The sequence below is a fragment of the Panthera uncia genome, chromosome B4 (assembly GCF_023721935.1).
Source record: "Panthera uncia isolate 11264 chromosome B4, Puncia_PCG_1.0, whole genome shotgun sequence".
Lineage (NCBI taxonomy): Eukaryota > Metazoa > Chordata > Mammalia > Carnivora > Felidae > Panthera > Panthera uncia.
In genome coordinates this window covers 77,070,790-77,090,574 of record NC_064809.1, presented here as the reverse complement: position 1 = coordinate 77,090,574, position 19,785 = coordinate 77,070,790, and the positions used below count along the sequence as shown (strand labels likewise).

General features: G+C 44.2%; 1 protein-coding gene and 1 long non-coding RNA gene across 4 annotated transcripts in view; one reads left to right on the top strand and one right to left on the bottom strand.

Annotated features, from left to right (window-relative positions):
* The first annotated feature begins 14 nt into the window (after positions 1 to 14).
* On the top strand, positions 15 to 3,397 carry LOC125919108 (uncharacterized). The gene is made up of 3 exons (XR_007456672.1): positions 15 to 2,031; positions 2,432 to 2,499; positions 3,124 to 3,397. It is a non-coding gene; the product is annotated as an uncharacterized LOC125919108 (long non-coding RNA).
* A 900-nt stretch (positions 3,398 to 4,297) lies between these two features.
* The window catches only part of EIF4B (eukaryotic translation initiation factor 4B), a 29,858-nt gene continuing 14,370 nt past the window's right edge, over positions 4,298 to 19,785 (bottom strand). For 2 of the 3 annotated variants that reach the window (XM_049625557.1, XM_049625556.1), the window contains exons 5-15: positions 18,951 to 19,005; positions 18,167 to 18,301; positions 14,828 to 14,965; positions 14,553 to 14,726; positions 11,325 to 11,553; positions 10,014 to 10,111; positions 8,573 to 8,786; positions 7,896 to 7,951; positions 7,225 to 7,330; positions 6,868 to 6,940; positions 4,298 to 6,473 (exon numbers count right to left, since the gene is read on the bottom strand). In XM_049625557.1, the coding sequence (XP_049481514.1) occupies positions 6,393 to 6,473; positions 6,868 to 6,940; positions 7,225 to 7,330; positions 7,896 to 7,951; positions 8,573 to 8,786; positions 10,014 to 10,111; positions 11,325 to 11,553; positions 14,553 to 14,726; positions 14,828 to 14,965; positions 18,167 to 18,301; positions 18,951 to 19,005 (1,359 nt within the window). In that variant the 3' untranslated portion in view covers positions 4,298 to 6,392. Of the gene's footprint in view, positions 6,474 to 6,867; positions 6,941 to 7,224; positions 7,331 to 7,895; positions 7,952 to 8,572; positions 8,787 to 9,998; positions 10,112 to 11,324; positions 11,554 to 14,552; positions 14,727 to 14,827; positions 14,966 to 18,166; positions 18,302 to 18,950; positions 19,006 to 19,785 lie in introns of all 3 variants that reach the window. The other variant, XM_049625555.1, reaches the window with a different exon arrangement.

The window sequence follows — 19,785 nt, the reverse complement described above, 5'->3', positions numbered from 1 at the left end:
AGCGGGGGGGGGGGCGCCCGGCGGGGCGGGGGCGCGCCGGGGCGGGGCAGCAGCAGGGGGAGCCCCCGGACCGGCCCATCCTGCCGGGCCCGCGCCGAGCGGCCGCGGAGGAGGCGGAGGAGGCGGGAGCGGGCGCCGCGCTCGCCCGGGCTCCCTCCTGCGCCCGCCGCGCCCCGCGCCCGCCCTCGCTCCCTCCCGCGCTGCTCTCCTCCCTCCTTCCCGGCTCCAATCCCCACGTTCCCCCGCTCCCCGCCCCTCGGCCTCCTCCTTCTCCCTCTCGTCGTCCCCACCTTCTCCTGCGGGCCCACGCTCCCCGGGGCGAGGAGGGACGCGGAGACTGGCGGAGGGGCGCTCGGGGACAGGAGAGACCGGGATGGGGAGAGTGTGAGGAGGCGGACGCGCAGGACGCAGAGCCGAGAAACTCTCCGAGCCCCGGGGAGACTAGCCGGCAGGACACAGCAAGAAGCAAAACAAAACACAGGAACCAGACAGACGTAGAAGAAAAGCGGCCATGGGTCCAGAAGGCGTTAGAAACAGCCTCTCATCCGCCCCCTCCGCGGGGAGTATTTGGGATTGAGCCTGACCCCAAAGTCAGGACCCACCTACTCAAGGGGCGCCAGATTCAGACAAAGATACCTGCTGCCCCCTGTGTCCCCAGTCGCTGGACACCCTTCCCTAGTCCTCTGCCACAGGGGAGACGTCTAGGCCACCTATTGTCTCCAAAGGACTCGAAGCTGAGGACCTCCACATCAAGTGCAAGCTCCCACCCCCTAAGCAGCTCCAGTCAGCCCATCATCCATCGCTCTGCTTTGGAACTGGACCTGGACCGTCATTCCCACTCCCTGACTCTGCTTATAAAGAAAGTCCTCCCTCCTCCTATATAACTCAAGTCACAGGTTTCCCAGTGGAGATGGAAGTTCATTCAGTCTGTGGTCTAATCTCATTCCCTTCTTTTCCAGGGTCAGGATCTGATACTGGTTAGAAACTAATGGGCCCTGGGGGTGATTTGAGTTGGGTCACCCTGGAGGGGAAGATAGAGGGAAGGGATGTCTTTTCAGAAACTGAATCTACTCCCATTCTCAGATTCACCAGTGTTCTCTAGTATTGAGTACTTCCTGGAACTCCCTCCTGCCCTCCCTCACCCTCCCCACTGAATTTTCCATGATGAAAACTGGTGTGTGTTGGGGGTGTGGATTCTGAGAAGCCAGTGCCCAGGGCTCAATGTCCAGTGCCTGCTCAAGGCAGCCAGTACCACCAGCTGCAAAGCCCTCTGTCCCTCCCTGTCTCAGCTCCCAACTGGGTCGTCTCTGCTCATCTTGCCTTTGGCAAAGGCTGGGAAGTCTGGTTCTGATTCCAATCTGGCAGCTGGGGGGAGAGGCACGGTGACAATGCGATCCCTCAGAGACTGGCATTTGGAAGGGGTGGGTGTGGCTGGGACTGGGGAGCCTAGAGCTTACTGCTCTTGGCTGAGTTGGTGTCCAGTAGGTCGTCTCAATCTCAGAGGTTAGAGCAGTGGGAACTGCTGGGAGCTGGAGGGAGGGCTGGGGGGTTGGAATGGGGTGCAGGAGGGAAGAGGTGGGGAGGCACTGGGAGGAGGGGAGAGGCAGGAGTTTTGGGTAAGCCCCAAGGAGAGTGACCGGGATCAGAGGCTAGCGGGAAGGGGGCAGGGTTGAAGGTCATTGTGTGTATTTTGGTAAGATTTGATTATGTAACCGAGACACATGAGGCATGAAAATTTGCTCGTTTCTTCGGAGTCTTAGCTAGTTTTTTAAAAATCGTGTCCTTTCCAGAGTTCATTAGGGTCTTTGGCTGGGTGCCTGGGATGCCTGCCGAAGGGGGTTAGTAGGTTCTATTTTTTTTTTTTTTTTAAGTAATCTCTACACCCCGTGTAGGGCTCGAACTCACTACCTTGAGATCAAGAGTTGCATGCTGTTCCTACTGAGCTAGCCAGATACCCCAAGTTCTAATGTTTAAAGGTACCAAGGAGAGACTGGTGCTCAGAGAAGAGGCACCTGATTGGATCCCAGAGAGGTAGGCAGGGCTTCAGCCTCACACTCATGCTGGTGTGGTTGTCCCTACGGAACTTTTGAGGTTTCAAGGAATTGGGAGAGTCATAAGATGGGCAGCTGAACTTTCAGCTCAGACTTGATTCCTGCTGTCAACCTGGGGACCAGGGGCCGAGGGGGCTGCAGGAGGGAAGCTGATGAGGAAGGTTGAGAGTGAAAAATTATCCACAGGAGGTGGCTTGCTGGGAGTGCTGTGAACACGGGTGGCATATGGAGCCAGCCAGACATCCTGACTACCAGTTCAGAGCAACAGAAGCTTCAGAAGGGAGGGGAAAGGGAGAAGGAAGACAGGATGATGTTAGCAAAGGTGAAACAGCATTTCAGGAACAGTATCATGACCCCTTCTGACCCCTCCCTCCATGCAGGTTTTCTTACCTTGACTATGCAGAGGGCAGCCCATCTTGGGACCGAAGGCTGGACCCCCTCTTCCAAGGTCTGGGGCGATCCCATGCCTGTGACTGAGTGTGCTCAGATCCTTGGGGTGGGAGGGCTTTGAGGGGCATGGGCTATCCTGGCGGGGAGAGCACTGGGTCAGGAGGATTTGAGTGGAGGGTTTGGGCCCTGGGAACCAGGAAGAGCGGGGGAAGGGGCAGAGCTCACTCCAGAGGCGGATCTGCTGGCCAGGACAGAGGACAGAGGGTGTATTGTCCAACCGGGAGGTTGCTGCAGCTGGGTGTGGAGCAGCACAGCTCGCCTCTTCCAAACTCCTTTCTGGGGAGGCGGGAGGGTGAGGGAAGTCGAGTCCCCCCTTCACTTGTGGCCCTGGGGGCTATGACGGTTGCCAGGAGACAAGGTTTTATTTGAGAAATAATGCTTCCCAGGAGCAGATGTGTAGCTCTCCCACTTCCTGAGAAACCAGATGCTGTGAGCTTGCTTAGCACTTTAGGGGACGCCTTTGGCACTAACTGGGACCCTCATTGCCTTGGGATCCAGAGCCTGGTGCTTGATTCTGTTTAGGAGAAGCTAAGCTACGTGGACTTAACTCAGGATCCGAGCAGCCTAGAAGTGACCCTTGTAAAGTCAGATGCTATACCTGTACCCTTCTGATTTACGGCAGGTTGACAGGGCGCACCGGTCATGGGATCTACTTCTGAAGATGGGGGTTGTACCAGCGCCTACCTTTCCCTTGGATTTCGAGTACCCTCTTGGGACACAGTACAGGGAGCTCCTTCTTTACCCTTCCTGTGCCCAACCAACATGAATCTCTCTGAAGTTAGCCTTTCCCACTCGTATTCTTTTATTTTTTGAGGTGGGGAGAGGAGGGAGAGAGCGTGCCAGCTGGGGAGGGGCAGAGAGAGGAGAGAATCCCAAGCAGGCTCTGTGCTCCACCCCACAAACCATGAGATCATGACCTGAGCCGAAAGCCGGACTGGGCCACCCAGGCGCCCCTAGTCTCCTTTCCATCGTCATTTACCCACCCTCTGGCGAGTGGCTGGAAATGAGGGCTTGGAGAAAGTGGCAGACCGATGCGGGCAGTGGAGGTGGGTTCCACAGGCAGCCTGGGCAGCGGCCTGTTTCCTTCCCACCTAAAAGCTTCCTTTTCCACATGGAAAGCTGAGTCCGCACAGCATGCTGAGCCTCTTACCCCTCCACATCTGAAGAGATCAGTGCACCGTCAAGAACCACAACTGCAGTTGCTGCGATGGGCCTAGGAAAGCCACTTGTGTCGGTGGGCCCCCGCGCCGGCCCCCCCCCCCCCCCCCCCCCCGCCCAATCTTCCCCCAAATTGTTGACTGAGCTTTCCTGGGCTTTCTCTGCTTCACCCCATCGTGACCTTAAGGATTCTCTGCCACGGTCCTAACCTCTTTCCTGCCTTGCAACACAGAACAGCCCATCTCTAGCCATTTGGAAATTTCCCACTGCATCTGGGGCCTCCGTTGTAACCCAGACCAGCTCATCAACAAGAACCCAGCCTGCCTGTGCCATGTAGCACGGAATGTGGAGGCAGTGCCTCTGCAGACTGCTGAGTGGAGGGGTGGAGGCACGGCCTCCAGGCCATGAAGTAGGAAATGGACTGCAGGTACTTTCAAATATTAGTTACCACCAGGCAAAAATGCTGGAGGGGAGTGGATGCTAATTCCCAGTTCTTGGGCCTCAGTAAAGGTTCCCCTGGTAACCCCACCCCTAGCCCAGGACAGTATCTAATGCCCAGAGGACTTCGGAGACAGGGGTGGGGAGCCTGTAAAGGCACAGGAGTGGAGTATATGGTCAAAAGAATTTCAGCATTGAAGTGAACTTTAAAGATCAGATTTATTTGGAGAAAACAAAAAAAAAAACCCCACAACCCAAAGGATGGGATTTTACATCTCAAGACATCTCCCAGGTATTAAGTCTACAGATTACAAATCATTTTCATAGAAGATATTTTGTACAAATTTTACACGTATTAAGGAGCGGGACATAACCCGTTTCTGTTATAATGGGGGCAGGAGAGGGGAATGGGGAAAAAAAAACAAACAAACAAAAACAGCTTTTTTGGAGACATCTATTTGGAAGTAGACCTGTAGAGGGCAAACCCTACTTTTTCATCTACAGCAAATGGTTTGTTTTTTTCAACCAAAAAAACCAAAAAACAAAAAAACCCCAACCAAACAAACCCCAAAAACAAACCCCTTTCAGCCTTGGGTATCTCTAAAAGCCACTTCCTGGCTACTGGCCAATCCAAGCCAATTATTTAGTTACTTCACTTGGTAAGTCTCTTTATGTCCACTGGCTAAACGATTCATTCATTATGCCCACTGCTGCAGCACTCCTAAACCAATAGGTCTGCGTGGCCAGACAGGGTCTAATCTAGGACCGATGGGTGAAGGGCTTGTGAACGAGAGACTGAGATCACCCCGAAGGATGCCGTCTACCAGGCTGACGGTACAAAGGTGCACATAAAAGCAGGCAAGGTAAGCTACTGTGTTGCAAGAGAAACCAGGACCTTGTCACACAGTTCTCTCCATTATCATTTATTCTCTCAAGGGAAGCTAAAAAAACAAAAACAAAACAACAAAGAAACACAAACCCACCAAAAAACCACACATTGGTTGAGGCCACATCATCAATCCAAACATTGGTGTGGGATTTCAATGGAGAGAAGGAAACTTGTAAAAACAAAAAAAAAGCCCCAATCAAGGTCATAAGAACGGCTCACAATTTGACCCTACTTATCCACCCTCACTCACCACCTAAGACCATTAATTCTATAATCTTCTGAGGTGTAAAAGGAGTCAAAGAAGTAGGAGCAGGAATGGAGGGAAGGAGTGAGAGTCAAAAGACATGAAGGAGCCAAGATTTGCTTGAGAAAAGCAGTGATTCCTCATTAGCTTCTGCTCCCTGGGGCGGGTCTAGAATGCCTAGATCAGGTATGTGATTTAAATAGAAGCTGCTTTCTGGGAGGTGACAGCAAAAAGTAGCATTAAGATCAGAAGCCCAGGACAAGAGTCTACATTTTTAAAGCTTCAAGATTTCAGCAGAATGTAGATGGATGTGAACTTTCAGGAAGGATGGCGTTTAAGGAAGGGCAAAACCAGGACATACAAGACTTGGGAATTCCCATGACCCGTAAGTGCTTCCTGCTCCAGGAAGTAACCACTTGGTGTTTACTGGAGGTCATACCATTTCCCCTTATTACTGGTGCAAAATAATCCATCACCTCCCCACAGCTTCTTTTCAAACCACAACTTTTCCCACTTATTTTGGTCACCGAGCAGTCCCTATTCTTTTGTGGCCTATAGACTCACTCTCCACTACCCCCCTGGGGGGTAAAAATGAAGTAATTCCCCCTAGGCTGGCCCCAGTAACTCAGAATTAAGAGGGGCTGGCAGCCTCCTGGAGACTAAAAAACAACTTGAGAGACTAAGCCTACCTTTCCGAGGATGGAAAATTTATTCAGGTAATGTTTGAGAATTCATATGTGCCACAATAGGATATTAAGAATGAAAAGGTAGAACTCTCACCCTTCCTTAAACGTGTCCTACTGCCCAACCAGATCCAGACACTGCATCACTGTCACTGCCGTTTTGCTAAATGGAGGCCCCCAGGCACTAATCACACAGGCAACTGCATGTGTCGTAAAAATGCACAACTTTTCCATTAAAAGCTGTACGTCTCTTTCTCTCTGGCTACATTGGCGATTCTCCAGTTAGTTCAATACTTTAAAGGCTGCAGCAGCATGCAAAAGGATTTCATTTCATTTTGTTTTTTTGTTTTTTGTTTTTTTTAAAAAAAGTTAAGAAAGGTCTCCAGGAGATGGTGAGTTTTATTGTCTGGATAGAGGTTTGATTTGCTCTCGAATGTTCCAGGGTGGAGAGACTAGGAGAAAGCACAGGATGCAGAGGTCTATTCGGTGTAATCTTCTCCCTCGTTCTCATCTTCGCCATCAACGGAGAGAGCAGCATACTTGCTTGCAGAACTGAACTTCTGGAATAGACGAGTGAGAAAATCACCAAAGCCTTGAACTCGCACAACAAAACCCAAGAAACAGGACAATGATACTTGGGCAAAAGGGAGGGGCCAGGTCAGGCCCACCTCCTTGTTCATTAGCATTTTACGCTGGCCAGGAGTAGCTAGGGAGGCTAGGCCAGAGGCCCAGGTGTTCTTACAGGAGACCTCCACCTCCTTTTATCTTGGAGAGGGAGTAAGAGTAGTGAGACTGCAAGGCAGAAAACTGGAAAAAACTAAGTTTCTTTTACAATTTCAAACAAGCAACGATGCCTGATTGACAATTTCCAACCACTCGGATTCCAGCCCCAAGCATAAAGGAGTTCAATGGCAAACGTGAGCTGAGGGAAATCTATTAGCATCTAACACTTACGGAAGCTGGATTTTCTTCAGGTTTCTTTGGCTCAGGTGCAGATCGGGAGTCTTGATCCTTTTTGCCATCTTTCCTGCAGAGATATAAGTGTAAAACCATGTCTTTAGGAGAGGACTCTCACAACACCCACAAGCAGGTGGGAGGCACTGAACAGGCCCCTCCAGCCAACAGTGCTTGCTATCTGGACATTTTGCTTCCAGATTCTTGGAACTGTTAACTGTCCACACTGGTTGACTTTCCTTTGTTTACCATAGGAGATATGGCAACACTTGGAGAACCAAGAACTTCTTAACTACAGGGACACATGTATCCAGCATCAGATGAAAGATTACAAATGACAAGAGAGAACACCCATACCTATCTGACTCCTTCCAGTGGTCTTTGTTCCCTCCGTCTCCTGGACCACGGCTGGAGTTCCCACTTTGGCCTTTTGGGACACTCACCCCATCTACTTTGCTTTCATCTGTTTGTGTGAAGATGCAAAAATAAATTGAAGGCAAGTAAAATATTAAGTACTGTCCCTCTCCTAAGTATCCCTTCAGCTGCAGAAAAGTGTGCCCATGTGCACTGAGGGAAACTCAACCTCACCCCAACCCAGATTTCTCTCCTAAACCCTTCTTTCCACATTCCTTTCGCCCCCAAATAAGACCCACTAAAAAATTCCACTTCAGGGTTATGCCATCACGAAGAGCAAACTGGAAATAAGGACTATGACGCTGTTGTAGTGACCTTGGCCTTGCAGATGGTGACATTTCTAATCTGGACTGAGCATGTTAATTTCCTTCTGATTCTTTTTTTCCCCTTTCAAAGAAATGTTCTACCAGGAAAGGGCAGGACTCCATGCTTTTTCCAAAGAGACCACTTTTGCCCTCTACTGGCAAGAAAAGGCAGATAATCTAAGAACCTTTAATACAAAAACAGGTGCAAAATTACACTTAAGTTCAATTATTTAGGGACTCCTTTATCTTTATAGGCTTTTTATTTAGGCCTCTTACCTATGTGAAAAACCAACTTCCTTTTGGTCTTACCTTTCCTTGCTGGTCCTTCCTCAGATGGTTGAGCCGGAACTACTTTCCCCCCACCACTAGAAGGAAAACATGTAATCAAGTTTATCAGTCTTAGGGAAAGAACCGGTAAGAAACTTATAAAGTAGTAAGCTTTACAGAGAACCAAAAATACAGACTTAACATTGTGGAACATTAGAGTATAGAAAAGACAACAATGAAAGCAATTATATGAACACTCACTAAGTACCATGTCCTGTAGAATCATCACGATCACACAAGGTGAATACAATTCTCTATTTTACACATGAGGATCCTAAGACTTAGGGAAGTGAATCGACCCCCCAAAGCCACGCTGCCAAATGTGGTTGCAGCAGGTTCTGATGACCAGGTTGCAGGTTTCAAGCAGCCAAAGTGATGCCAACCAGTTATCAAAACTCTAGAAAGCTGAACAATTAGCTTTAATGAGCCAGCTCCAGCACACCACTGAATTTGAATTGAGAGCAAAGAGCGTAACTTAAAAGCTGCTATGTAAGGCACTTTTTCTTTATAATTTTTTAAAATCCCTGAAATGAATCCAAGTGTCAGTGGCTCAACTGACTGGGCTGCCCAGATACCCCATCCAGGGCACTTTCTACCATGGTATCACAATGTTTAAGATTCTACAGCTAAGCAGCTGCTATGCTTCTAAGCGGACTCACCTTGTAGGGGACTGCTGCTCTGTGTCTGAGCTCTGAGATCGAGCAGGAGGGTTAGAACTTCGCTTCACCCAAGCATTCTCCTTTGGTGGAGGGGCTGGCATTACCTTTAGAGGTTGTTCAGGTTTGGGAGGCTTAGAAGTTGGAGAGTGACAGTCTTCCTCCTTATTGAGTGTTTCATTTTCTAGAGACTTCTCACTCTCTCTCCTTCGTGCATCTGTTAAGTCAGAGTAGGAAGGTTAAATTATCAAGAGAAATTATTATACAACCATCTATTACAATCAGACAGAATAGAAAATGGTCCACACCCAAGTTTACCGCTCTTCATCATTATTCTTAAATATAGACCCCATCTGACTCCCAACAGATAAGTTATCCCCAAACTAGTGGTTACCACATGTTACTCTGAGAAAATGTTTTAAGGATGCAAGAAAAATAGGAAATACAAGAGCTTTCCAAGGACAGCCACCTCCTTTCCTAGGAACTAGTACTCTTTACTTCGGGATTATAGCCTTGCTACATTTTGTGTTAAAATGTTTGTACTTGGAGGATACACATACATGTGTGAAGAGGACCCTGATGCAGCCTCAAATCCACATACATAGAACAAAATGGGATATACATTTATGAAAAACAAAACCTACATCATGTTTTTTTTTTTCGTAAAGGCACTAAATATCTCCTCAAAACTGACAGTTTATTTTGTTAGATTCTTCCTACATTAAGTGCAATCTCCTCAGGAGGTATATAACCAACCCAACCATCATACTCCCACCTCGCTACAAAGAGAGGCATTATTGTCCTGTCACTAAAAGGCTACTCCAGTATGAATGTTTGACAGAAAACTTCTGCAACACTTGGCTGAGGTGATTTGGAAATTCATCCTTGAGCCATACTTTGAAGTGCTCAAGCACAAATCAGTTTGGAGATGAGAGGAGAAAACAAAAAAACACTGGCTCACAATAATAAGGTAAGGGAGGTGTTATAATTGAACTGCTGTTTCCAAAACACTAAACATATGTGTGACGAATCAATGAATTCAAGGCAGGAAGGAAGGATGGATGAAGAGCAGAAGATCATTGCTTGAGACACTGCTCCGGTTGCACAGGACATCCAAAAAGGCTGGCCCTGGGAGCAGCTCAGACAGAGCTGTAGGACTGTGACTACTCTATGTAAAGGAAAACTCTGGAATGTCCGTAAAAGGAAGAGAAAATCCAGCAGTCAAGTATACTCTTTAGTGGAAGCTTATTAAACAGGTCACCTACATCACTTCTGGTACCTATTTCTCAGATTTTTCAAACCATGAGATGTGACACTCCAATCTATGCTAACCCAAATAAAATGTCCATGACTGAATTTAACACCCCAAAGGCTCTGCATAGTTTGGTTATGGCTACTTTATGGAAAAGGGCGATAACATGATACCCACCCTGGTCTGACTTACTTCTGCCAGATGTGGCTGAGGTCCCAGTCTGTGATGACTCACTTCCTGTCCTGGACCGTTCCCGTTCCTGAGTTTCTTCACTTCGCCAGCTTGGGTGTCTGTATAAAGAGATTAAAAAAACAAAACAAAACATATGTCCAGCTAAATGAAGGCCATTATGGACCCATGCTGCCCCTTCAAGAACCATCACTTATTGATATTTTATCATGCTTGCTTTACTTGTGGGTGCGTGTGTGCATCTTGTCTCTCAAACCATCTGAAAGCTGCAGACATGAAGATACTCTGGCTCTAAATACTTCAGCAAGCACCAACTAGGGTTAAGAACATTCTCCTACATAATCTCCAGCCCTCCTCCCTTACTGGTAACACAATTCAACAAGTCATTCAAAACTAGGCCATTTTTCAGAACGTTTCTACCCTATTAGATCCAGTGCCACCTTTCAATAATAAACATTTTAAGCAACGACTCCTTTATGATCCTGAAATACCCTTGGATAAAGTAAGTAACACACACACAAGTAAAAATAAATGGAAAATAACTTACAACTTACGTCTAATATAGGCAAAAACATTTTCTCTCTACTTTATCCCCAGTAACTTGGAAAGAGGTTCAATCACTTGCCTCACCAAGGTGGGGCTTTACTTCATATACTAAAGCAAGGTTTGGCAATTTTCTTTACTGGGTCAAATAAACTTTATTTTTATTTATTTTTTTTTAAATGTTTATTTTGGGGGAGGGAGGAGGAGGGAGGGAGGGAGGGAGGGAGGGAGGGAGAGAGAGAGAGAGAGAGAGAGAGAGAATGTGAGTGGGGGAGAGACAGAGAGAGAGAGGGAAACAGAGAATCCCAAGCAGGTTCTGGGCTGTCAGCACAGAGGCCCGACATGGGGGCCCAAACTCATGAACTATGAGATCATGACCTGATCTGAAACAGAGTCAGATGCTTAACCGACTGAGCCACCAGGGCGCCCCTGATCAATTTTATTTATTAAAAAAGGAACAGGCCATAATTTGACAATTCCTATATTAAATTAGCACCAATTACCACCAATTTATATTTGTTACAGTTTAAGCCCGGTTAAGCCCTTTTACAAATTGTGAGCAACAGGCAACCCTTCACTGGATGAAAAGTGTCCCATACGCTCCAGCATGCCTAGCGGTCCCAGCCCACGTCCACTAAATGCCAGTGACAACCAACAAGGTCTCCATGAATTTCCCAAGTGTGCCCTAGGGGATGCACGCCCCCCCCCCCCCCCCCCCCCAGAAGCCACTAGACTCGTGGACAGGAAGCCCACAGTCGAGGGGAAGCTCACCGCTCCCGAGGCCGTCGCTCTAGCTTGGGCTCATCCAGCTGGCGCTGCAGTTTCTCCTGCTCCTTCTGTAGCCGCTCCTCTACTTCTCGCTCTCTAGCAGCTGTGTCAACGGGCTTCGCCCCTCCAAAGATAGAGGCTGCTCGACTGGACTGGGAGGTGCTAGCAGAGGAATCATCTTCCTTAGGAGTACTCCGAGGCTTTAGATTCAGTTTGGGTCTTTGGGGGGGACCTAAGTTAAATAAAACTCTAAGTAATAGTTCTTCAAAATCACCAGAAGCTGATGGCTGAAAGCCAGATTCCCAGATGCAGCTCTTCTAAAACCCTCTATGGGATTCAGAGTAGTGGCCTAACCAATCCAGCAGGGAAGGGAGATCATTAGAAAATGCGTGGCTTAAATAACCAAGTCCAATCAATCTTTCCACTACCATGCCGATGATGCAGTGCCAGACTGAGGGAAAGACTAAAAAAGGGTAAAAATTTAAATGGTAAGTCATCACGATTACTGATTACCTGGGAAGAACGGTCTATGATAAACTATTGGATGGAAGAGTATCTTGGTCAAAAATGTGGTCTGGACGACAGATTACTTCATTAAGTAAGAGCTTGTAACAGTAAGACTCTACTGCCTATACTCTTGTCTCTCTGTGTAGTATAAACTTAGAGCGATTCACAGAGTACAGTATAGAACACTGAATAGCTGATTACAAAGTCTAAAGGAATTTGATTTCGTTTTGGATCCAAGTTGTCAGAAAGTTTCAAGGAAATCCTATTTCTCAAAATTAGTATTTATCTTAAGTATTTCCGACATACCAAAGATAAAGAAAGTATAAGGCCTATGTGTCAGCCACCTGGCTTCAGTAATAAAACACTACAATACCCACTGAAGGTTCCTGAGTAGCATTCCTCTGATGACACGCCTAACTGTGTTCGGTCTTCTCACAACCATTACACTGAATTCGGGTTTTATCATCCCCATGCAGGTCTTTATACTCTCACTACAGAACATATATATGTATCTACAAAAAAAGGGTATCATTTGGCAATGTTATTTTTTTTTTTCCTTTTAAGCAGGCTTCATGCTCAGAGCAGAGCCCAATGTAGGGCTTGAACTCATGGCCCTGAGACCAAGAGTCAGAGGCTTACCTGAGTCACCCACGCACCCTGAGATTTAAATTTTCTAGACGGGTTTTTAACTGCCAATTTATATAAACTTCCAAGATACGGTTTTTCAAAAAGATCTGATCTTTAAGTAATCTCTGTACCCAACATGGGGCCTGAACTCATGACCCCAAGGTCCAGTCATACCCTCTGACTAAGCCAGCCAGGTACCTCTAACTGATACAGTTTTAATACGTATAACTTTGTGAAGGGCTCATTAACTTCCCTTTTATAGGGTAATACTGGGGGTCAGAAAGAGTTAACTCATTTAAGCCCTACAGTTAGTACTTTGTGGATCAAAGGATGAAATCAAAGCAACTTTATGCTCCTTTCACTATAGTACCCAATAACATCCTTTTCTTCTCCGTCTGCTAATTTCCATTTATTTTACCAACTCAACATATAATCTGAGCACCTATATTTTAGATATCATTCTAAGGCCACGAATATGACAGTTGGGGGTACTATTTAGTTCCTGCCTGCAAGGGGTGCAATTCAGCAGAGAATCAAAATAAAGAAGAATACAGTATGCTAAACTGGACAAAATAGATTTATCCATATGGAAGTTCTTAGACTGGGGCTATGTTTGGGGAAACCTGTGAAGGCTTCCAAGTGGGGACTCCTGAAAGTCTAGAAAACTGAGCGAGCAGCTTAATGGTAGATGTCCAAGGGATGGGAGACAGCACTAAAAATGAAGATCCTTGTGTCAGAGGAACAGAAGAAAGGCTATCTTTCAGGCCATGGAGAGACTAGGAAGGCTTTTAAAAGAATCTAATGGGGGGCCTGAGTGGCTCAGTTAGTTAAGCATCTGATTTTGGCTCAGGTCATGAGCTCGCAGTTTCTGAGTTCGAGCCCCGCACTGGGCTCCCTGCCATTGCTGCAGAGCCCACCTCAGATCCTCTGTCCCAGTCACTCTTCTGCCCCTCCCCAACTTGTGCTATTAAAAAAAAAAAAAAAAAAAAAAAAGCCATGAAAGAATAATCTAATTAGCTCTTGTTCCAGAAAGACAATTTGGGCCAGTGTAAAGAATGGAACGAGGCAGGGAAATTTGTTAGTAATGTGAGCATAGCAATGAAGTATGAACAAAGCCAGTGGCAGCTACTCTGGAGATAAGGGGGCAGATCTTAGAGGGAGCTGTAGACAAGATCACCAGAAAAAAGGATCAGGTGTGCAGTTACTGAGGGAGGCAACAATGGCATGAGAGGAAAAAGGTCAGGAGTTGAGATTCAAAGCGCATATCAAGCCTCCACTTTTCTCACTAGTGAAGTGGAGATGATAATTGTACCTATACTAGATAGAATGCTTAAGATCATATACTACCTGTAAGTGTACTCCGCTCACCGTTGGTGCAGAGTAAATGCTCAATAAATGTTAGTTGTTATTTCTAGGTTTCATGCATGGAAATAGAGGAAATGGTTAATAGCAATGTTTTTAAAAACGCACAATGTTTTAAAAAAAGCACTTGGCACCAAGTCAGGGCTAACACGGGGATGTTAAAAAGAGTAGACAAGCTGTCTAAAAATAATTGGAGAGAAATTCTAGACCAGTTTTTTTTTTTTTTATATCAATGAAGTCAGAACACAGATGCTGGCCATTTATTAATACGCTGTGAGAGGTCAGATTTGTAACACAGTATGTTTTTACTTAAGTGTTATTAACATTAGGGGCATAATTTTAGAATAGGTGCGCTTACATCTTACCATTAATTGAGTGTCAATTACTGTGGCACAATGGCACTGAAATCACCAACACTTGGTTTTTAACCCACAGTGCCAATCACTGGCTAGGAGACTGCGTGGCAAATGTTTCCCTTTTCTCCTTTGTATATTCAGTAAGTTTCAACTGAAAAATCTATATGCTAAGGCAACTAAAAAGAATTAGCCTTTGCTTTATCTCCATTCTGTCATCCTCGTCCAATGCTCTTTCTACTAGGCTCTGCTTTATCTCTTACAATGTGTAAGTTCTATCCTGTTTCAAAACCCACTTCAGGGGTCTGAGACATAACTGATAATTTTTCAATCAGTTTCTCCAGTGGTCTGCCCTATTAAGTAAATAAAAGAAAATGATTACCTCTATCATCACGCCTATAATCATCCCGAGAGTAATCATCTCTGGAACTCCATGACCGATCATCTCGTCTGTCGTATCTGTCTTCATAGCGGTCCCCGCCTCCTCTGTAGTCATCATCCCTACGGTACCCGCTACCAAATGCTCTTCTGCCACTGCCTATCCTGGAATCGTAACCTGTAAATATATCCCAAATTATGATCATCACACCAGAGGAAATAAAGGCAAGCAAGACGTTCTTGAAAGAAAGAAATTTAACGCAGCTGTTTTTTAATGACCTCTATCATAGTCTCTGCTGCCTCGGTCATCATAGCGATCCCGGCCCCCGTATCGATCCATATCTCGGCGTGGGCCATCCCGATATCCATCCCGATACCCATCACGGTATCGGTCTGAATCATAACGATCTCGATACTCTAGAGAGAAAACAGACAAAGCAATGTCATTCCCTTTTCTTTGACACCATTAATAGGAAGAAGCATGAAAGACCACGAGGTCAACTTGGTTTCATGAGTTCACAGTCACTGCTAGGTCTGTTTTTATAAAAACAAATCACTTTAAATGCAAAGTGGAAACGTGTACTGAAATAACTTTTATTGGTTATTTGACTTAAACATTTTTGATTCAATAAATGCTAAGTCAACAATTTATGAGGGAGTTAAAGAAGAGTAAAATCTCTATACAGCCCATAATGAATTTTCAGCATTAAAGACAAATATAGTAGGAAATATAATTGAAATCTATAGTTTTGATTGGTTCCAAAGAACCAATCAAAGACCACTTAAAAACTTTCGTATGGGAAAATACACAAGCCCTAAGTCTGGGAAGGCAAACAAAAAGAGAAAAATATATGTGACATAGGACAGTGATTGGCTATTACTTAAATAACAGAAACTAAAATTAACAGAACATTTTCTACCACCAAAATGGTGAAGATGTAAGTAAGAGCTACCTCTGGTGTTGGCCAAGTTTGGGGGAGTAAGTGAATTCCCACACTGCTGAGGAGTCTAAAACAGCACAACCACTCTGAAACTGGATTCAGAACTATGCATTAAAAACTTTAAAATCACTTGCACCCTCTGGGGCAACAGTTCAACTTCTAGGAATTTATCCTGAGAAAATAACAGGACATTTAATAAAGACATGTACAAGGAGATTCACAGGAATGTTGTGTATAATATTAAAAAATTGTCGAGTGCACAAGCTATGGGTTAAGTCAGGGGGCATCTATAAAAAGCAACCACTAAAAACGGAGTTAAGAGATGTATTTACTATGACACTTGAAAACTGTATTTTACACACATGCATGAATATCAGTATCAGAGGTGCCTAAATTCCAGAAATTTGTATCTAAGAATGTTGCAGAGCTCAGGCGGCAAACTACAATGGTGTGAGGCATTTATAAAAGGAGGTAGCAGCTATTTAGCTTTGGCTAACTTGCTAGATCTTCCAATTTTCTAAGAAACCCGGGAGCCCCAACGTTTATATGAAAACTTCATTTTCCAGAGATGAACGAAACAATTACAACAAACAAACTTAAAAACATTTTGAATTTAATAATTCATGCACACAGGTCAAACAAGGATTTTATTTTTATGACTTCTTCCTTTTAAACCATGATTTAATTTTGGAAACAACATCATTTTGTCCACATTCCCTGGTAGTTTAAATTGGTAAGTTAAAGGACATGCTAATGTTGGTAAAACAATTACACACAGGAGAGAATCTGAAGAATTCAAAACACAAAAAATCAGCCACGTGTTTATTCTGAAATATGTATTTGATTTCTAGAGAGACATATGAACTGTATACTTAATTTTATTTAGGTAATATTAAAATGATAATAAGCTTGTACTCACTAAAACAGCTGGCCGAGAAATATACAAATGTTTGCTAAGATTTTACAATAATATTTAGTACAACTATACCTTTCCCCGTGTCTTTTATGGGCCCAAAGCTTGGAATAGGAATCTCTAACAACTTGGCAGCTTTGGATAACAACAGCACATTCATTCTTGTTATCCATCCTGCTTGTTCCAAACTCAAAGTTTCAAGTGAGGAAATAGTCATGTCCCTGGATTCAAAACAGGACCCTTGGTCTGACTGCTTTTTCTTTCAAGAGCCATTTCTGTTAACAACAGAACCTCTTGCATAAATGTTGACGTGCAATACCTCAGGTAGTTCTCCCCAAGGCTTTGTCTGGTCACAAAGACTTGATAGAAAAGTCAGATATAAACTAGATTCAAAGTAGTATGTCACAAATATAGCTAAAGGATTCCTTCTACCTTCACCCAGTCACGAAGGTAGTTATGTTACCCTGCACACATTTTTATAATTTATGCATGAACACTACTATATAATAGTGTTGTTCAAATGTTTATACCCCCCACTCAACATTATAGGTTTTAAACTTTATCATTACACATATATTTTATTATATGGACAAACCGCTATCTCGTCATTTCTTCATTGACTTAGTATTCTTTCCTCACATATTTCAATAAAGTTGCCTCACTTTCTCCATAAAGGTTTGCATATTTTTTGTTAGATTTAGGTACTTTGTGTAAACGTTGTAATTCACCCCAACTCTTACCCCATGACATTCTCTATTTCCTTTCTTTGAATTATTTATTTGCACACAGTTTCTCTCCCCTAGTATAAGCAATGTCCAATGAGGATAGAATTTTAAGTCTATGTATTTATTTTGAAAAAGAGAGCACAAACAGGTGAGGGGCAGAGAGAAGGAGAGACAGAATCCAAAGCAGTCTCTTTGCCATCTGTGCGGAGCCTGATGTGGGGCTCAAACTCATGAACCGTGAGATCATGACTGTAGCTAAGATTAAGAGCTGGATGCTTAACAGACTGAGCCACCCACAGGCACCCCTCGTCTGTTTTGTTCACTGCTATATCCTGAGCTTTGAACACTATCAGGTACAGGGTAAACATTTAGTATCTTTGAAGAGAATGAATTTTCTGTTATTTTGAAAGGTGTCTTAAAAAATACCATTTTGACTGCTGGCTGCTAGTAATGCAGCCAATTTTTGTGTAATGTTCTTACCCCAGCAATCTTGCCGAACTTTTTTATAGTTCCTTACTTTGTAAGATCTGTTGGGTTTCTTTATAAACAACTATTTCCTAAAGAGAGCGAAATCTCCCGCCTAATCTTTGGCAAGGTTTAAAAAAAAATTTTTTTAATGTTAGTATATTTTTGAGGGAGACTGAGTGTGAGCGGGGGAAGGTCAGTGTGTGTGTGTGTGTGTGTGTGTGTGTGTGTCTCACACACACAGGGAATCTGAAGCAGGCTCCAGGCTCCAAGCTGTCAGCACAGAGCCTGACATGGGGCTCGAACTCATGAACTGTGAGATCATGAGCTGAGCCGAAGTCAGACGCTCAACCCACTGAGTCACCCAGGCACCCCAAAATTTTGTGTTTTTTCTTAATTATAAATTTATCAAATTCTTTTTCTGCATCTATCAATTCTTTTGAAGATCATAAAATTTTTTTCTGTATCTCCTACTCCCTTTCTGCTAATGTGATCATTTACATTGACATATCTGTCCTATTACAAAACAGTTCTCAGAACACAGAAGAAACTCACTCGATAAAAATGAACTTACTGTCTCCAAAGCTATCATCGCCTCTCCTAGGCGGGTAGTCATCGAAGCTGTCTGTGGCAGGACGTGCCCTCCAGTCTGTATCTGTTTTGTCAGAATCCCGATTTCTATCTCGGCCAAAAGAACGATCATCCCGGTCTATAGAGATAAAATAAAAACAAGTTAGCCCACAAAAACTTTTGCCTGATTATTTGTCACATGCACAGAGCCTTCCCCCAACATACTGTATTTCTTCCTCATATCATCACAAAGTTGTCCCAACTTTGATGCCCCATTATCGTAAAGCGCACTCTTCAACTTAACTGAGTGATTCACTTCCTCATGGTAAGTATTAAACCTCATGGTTTATTTAATTAACCATGAAGTTTAATGCCTATAGGTCTCATTCTGTGTACAGGCCAGGAACCTCTGAAATACATATGAATGAGGCCCCTCTTGTGCTGCTAGGTACACCTAATCTATTTATTACATATTTAATGTTCCTCTAGATCAATCAGGGTCTTTCCATCATTTTGGGGTGGGTAATTCTTTGCTGTGTCTTATGCGGCAATCCCTGGATTCTACCCGTTAGGAGTCAGTAGCACTTCCCAGTTCTGACAACTCTAGAGGTCTTCACACATTGACAAATGTCCCCTTGAGCAAAATCATCCTTAACTGGCAACTAGTGCTCCAGATTCAGGCAGGCCTACTGCTCTGCATCTCTATTAAAATTTTCTGGGAACAGGCACCTCTGCTTTGTCATCCTAGGACCAAAACAAAACAGGAAGATTTCTATCAGATTTCTTACCTTTATCTTGTGCTTGATCAGCAACGTCCACTCGAATTCTCCTGTTACCTAGAGACTGAGAGGATAGGACCACATTAACCAACCTTTTGCCCCATTATGCACAAATCCCATGAGTGACCTTGAACGTCTGGGCATAGCAGAAGCACTGGGGGAAGGAAGATAAAGGAAAAACACTGTAATCTAGCCAACATTCCAATTTGTTGGCTAAAGAATCCTTTACAAAGACTTGAAAACTGAAATAATCCCTTAGAATTAACAGATTTAAGTTGGGTTTGTATCAATGCCACATCAATTAGCCATTTTTATAAAGATATATATACTTTATAAAATGAGCCTTTTAACTATCAAAGGCAATTTATCAAGAAATAATTCCCAGGCAACTAGCTAAATAAAAGGCATATTTGGGTCTAGAGCAATTATTCACTCAGACATTTATAGAGCCCCTAATATGCACCAGCAACAGTACATAAAGCATTGTCTCTATTATCTCAAGTTCTTTCACTCAATATTACCTTTGGATAAATCAGTTCCTCCAGGATACCCTCTGACTTCCCTTTCCCACATCATTATTTATTTATACACTTTGAACCCAATAAATTCTACTGCTGATTTTTCCTCATTTCCCAGTAGAATCTACAGTTGAAGAAGGATAACAGTGAATTTTAGTTACAAACACCCAGAATTATATTAAACACTACTATGACGAAATCTCTAGAAACAAAGAAACCCCTAAGTCTGGACCATGACAGCATTTTACATAATAGATAATTCAACAAACTTCAGATAACTGTATGGTATTCTTTCCCTTATCCAGATAGAACAGTTAAAAAGGAGT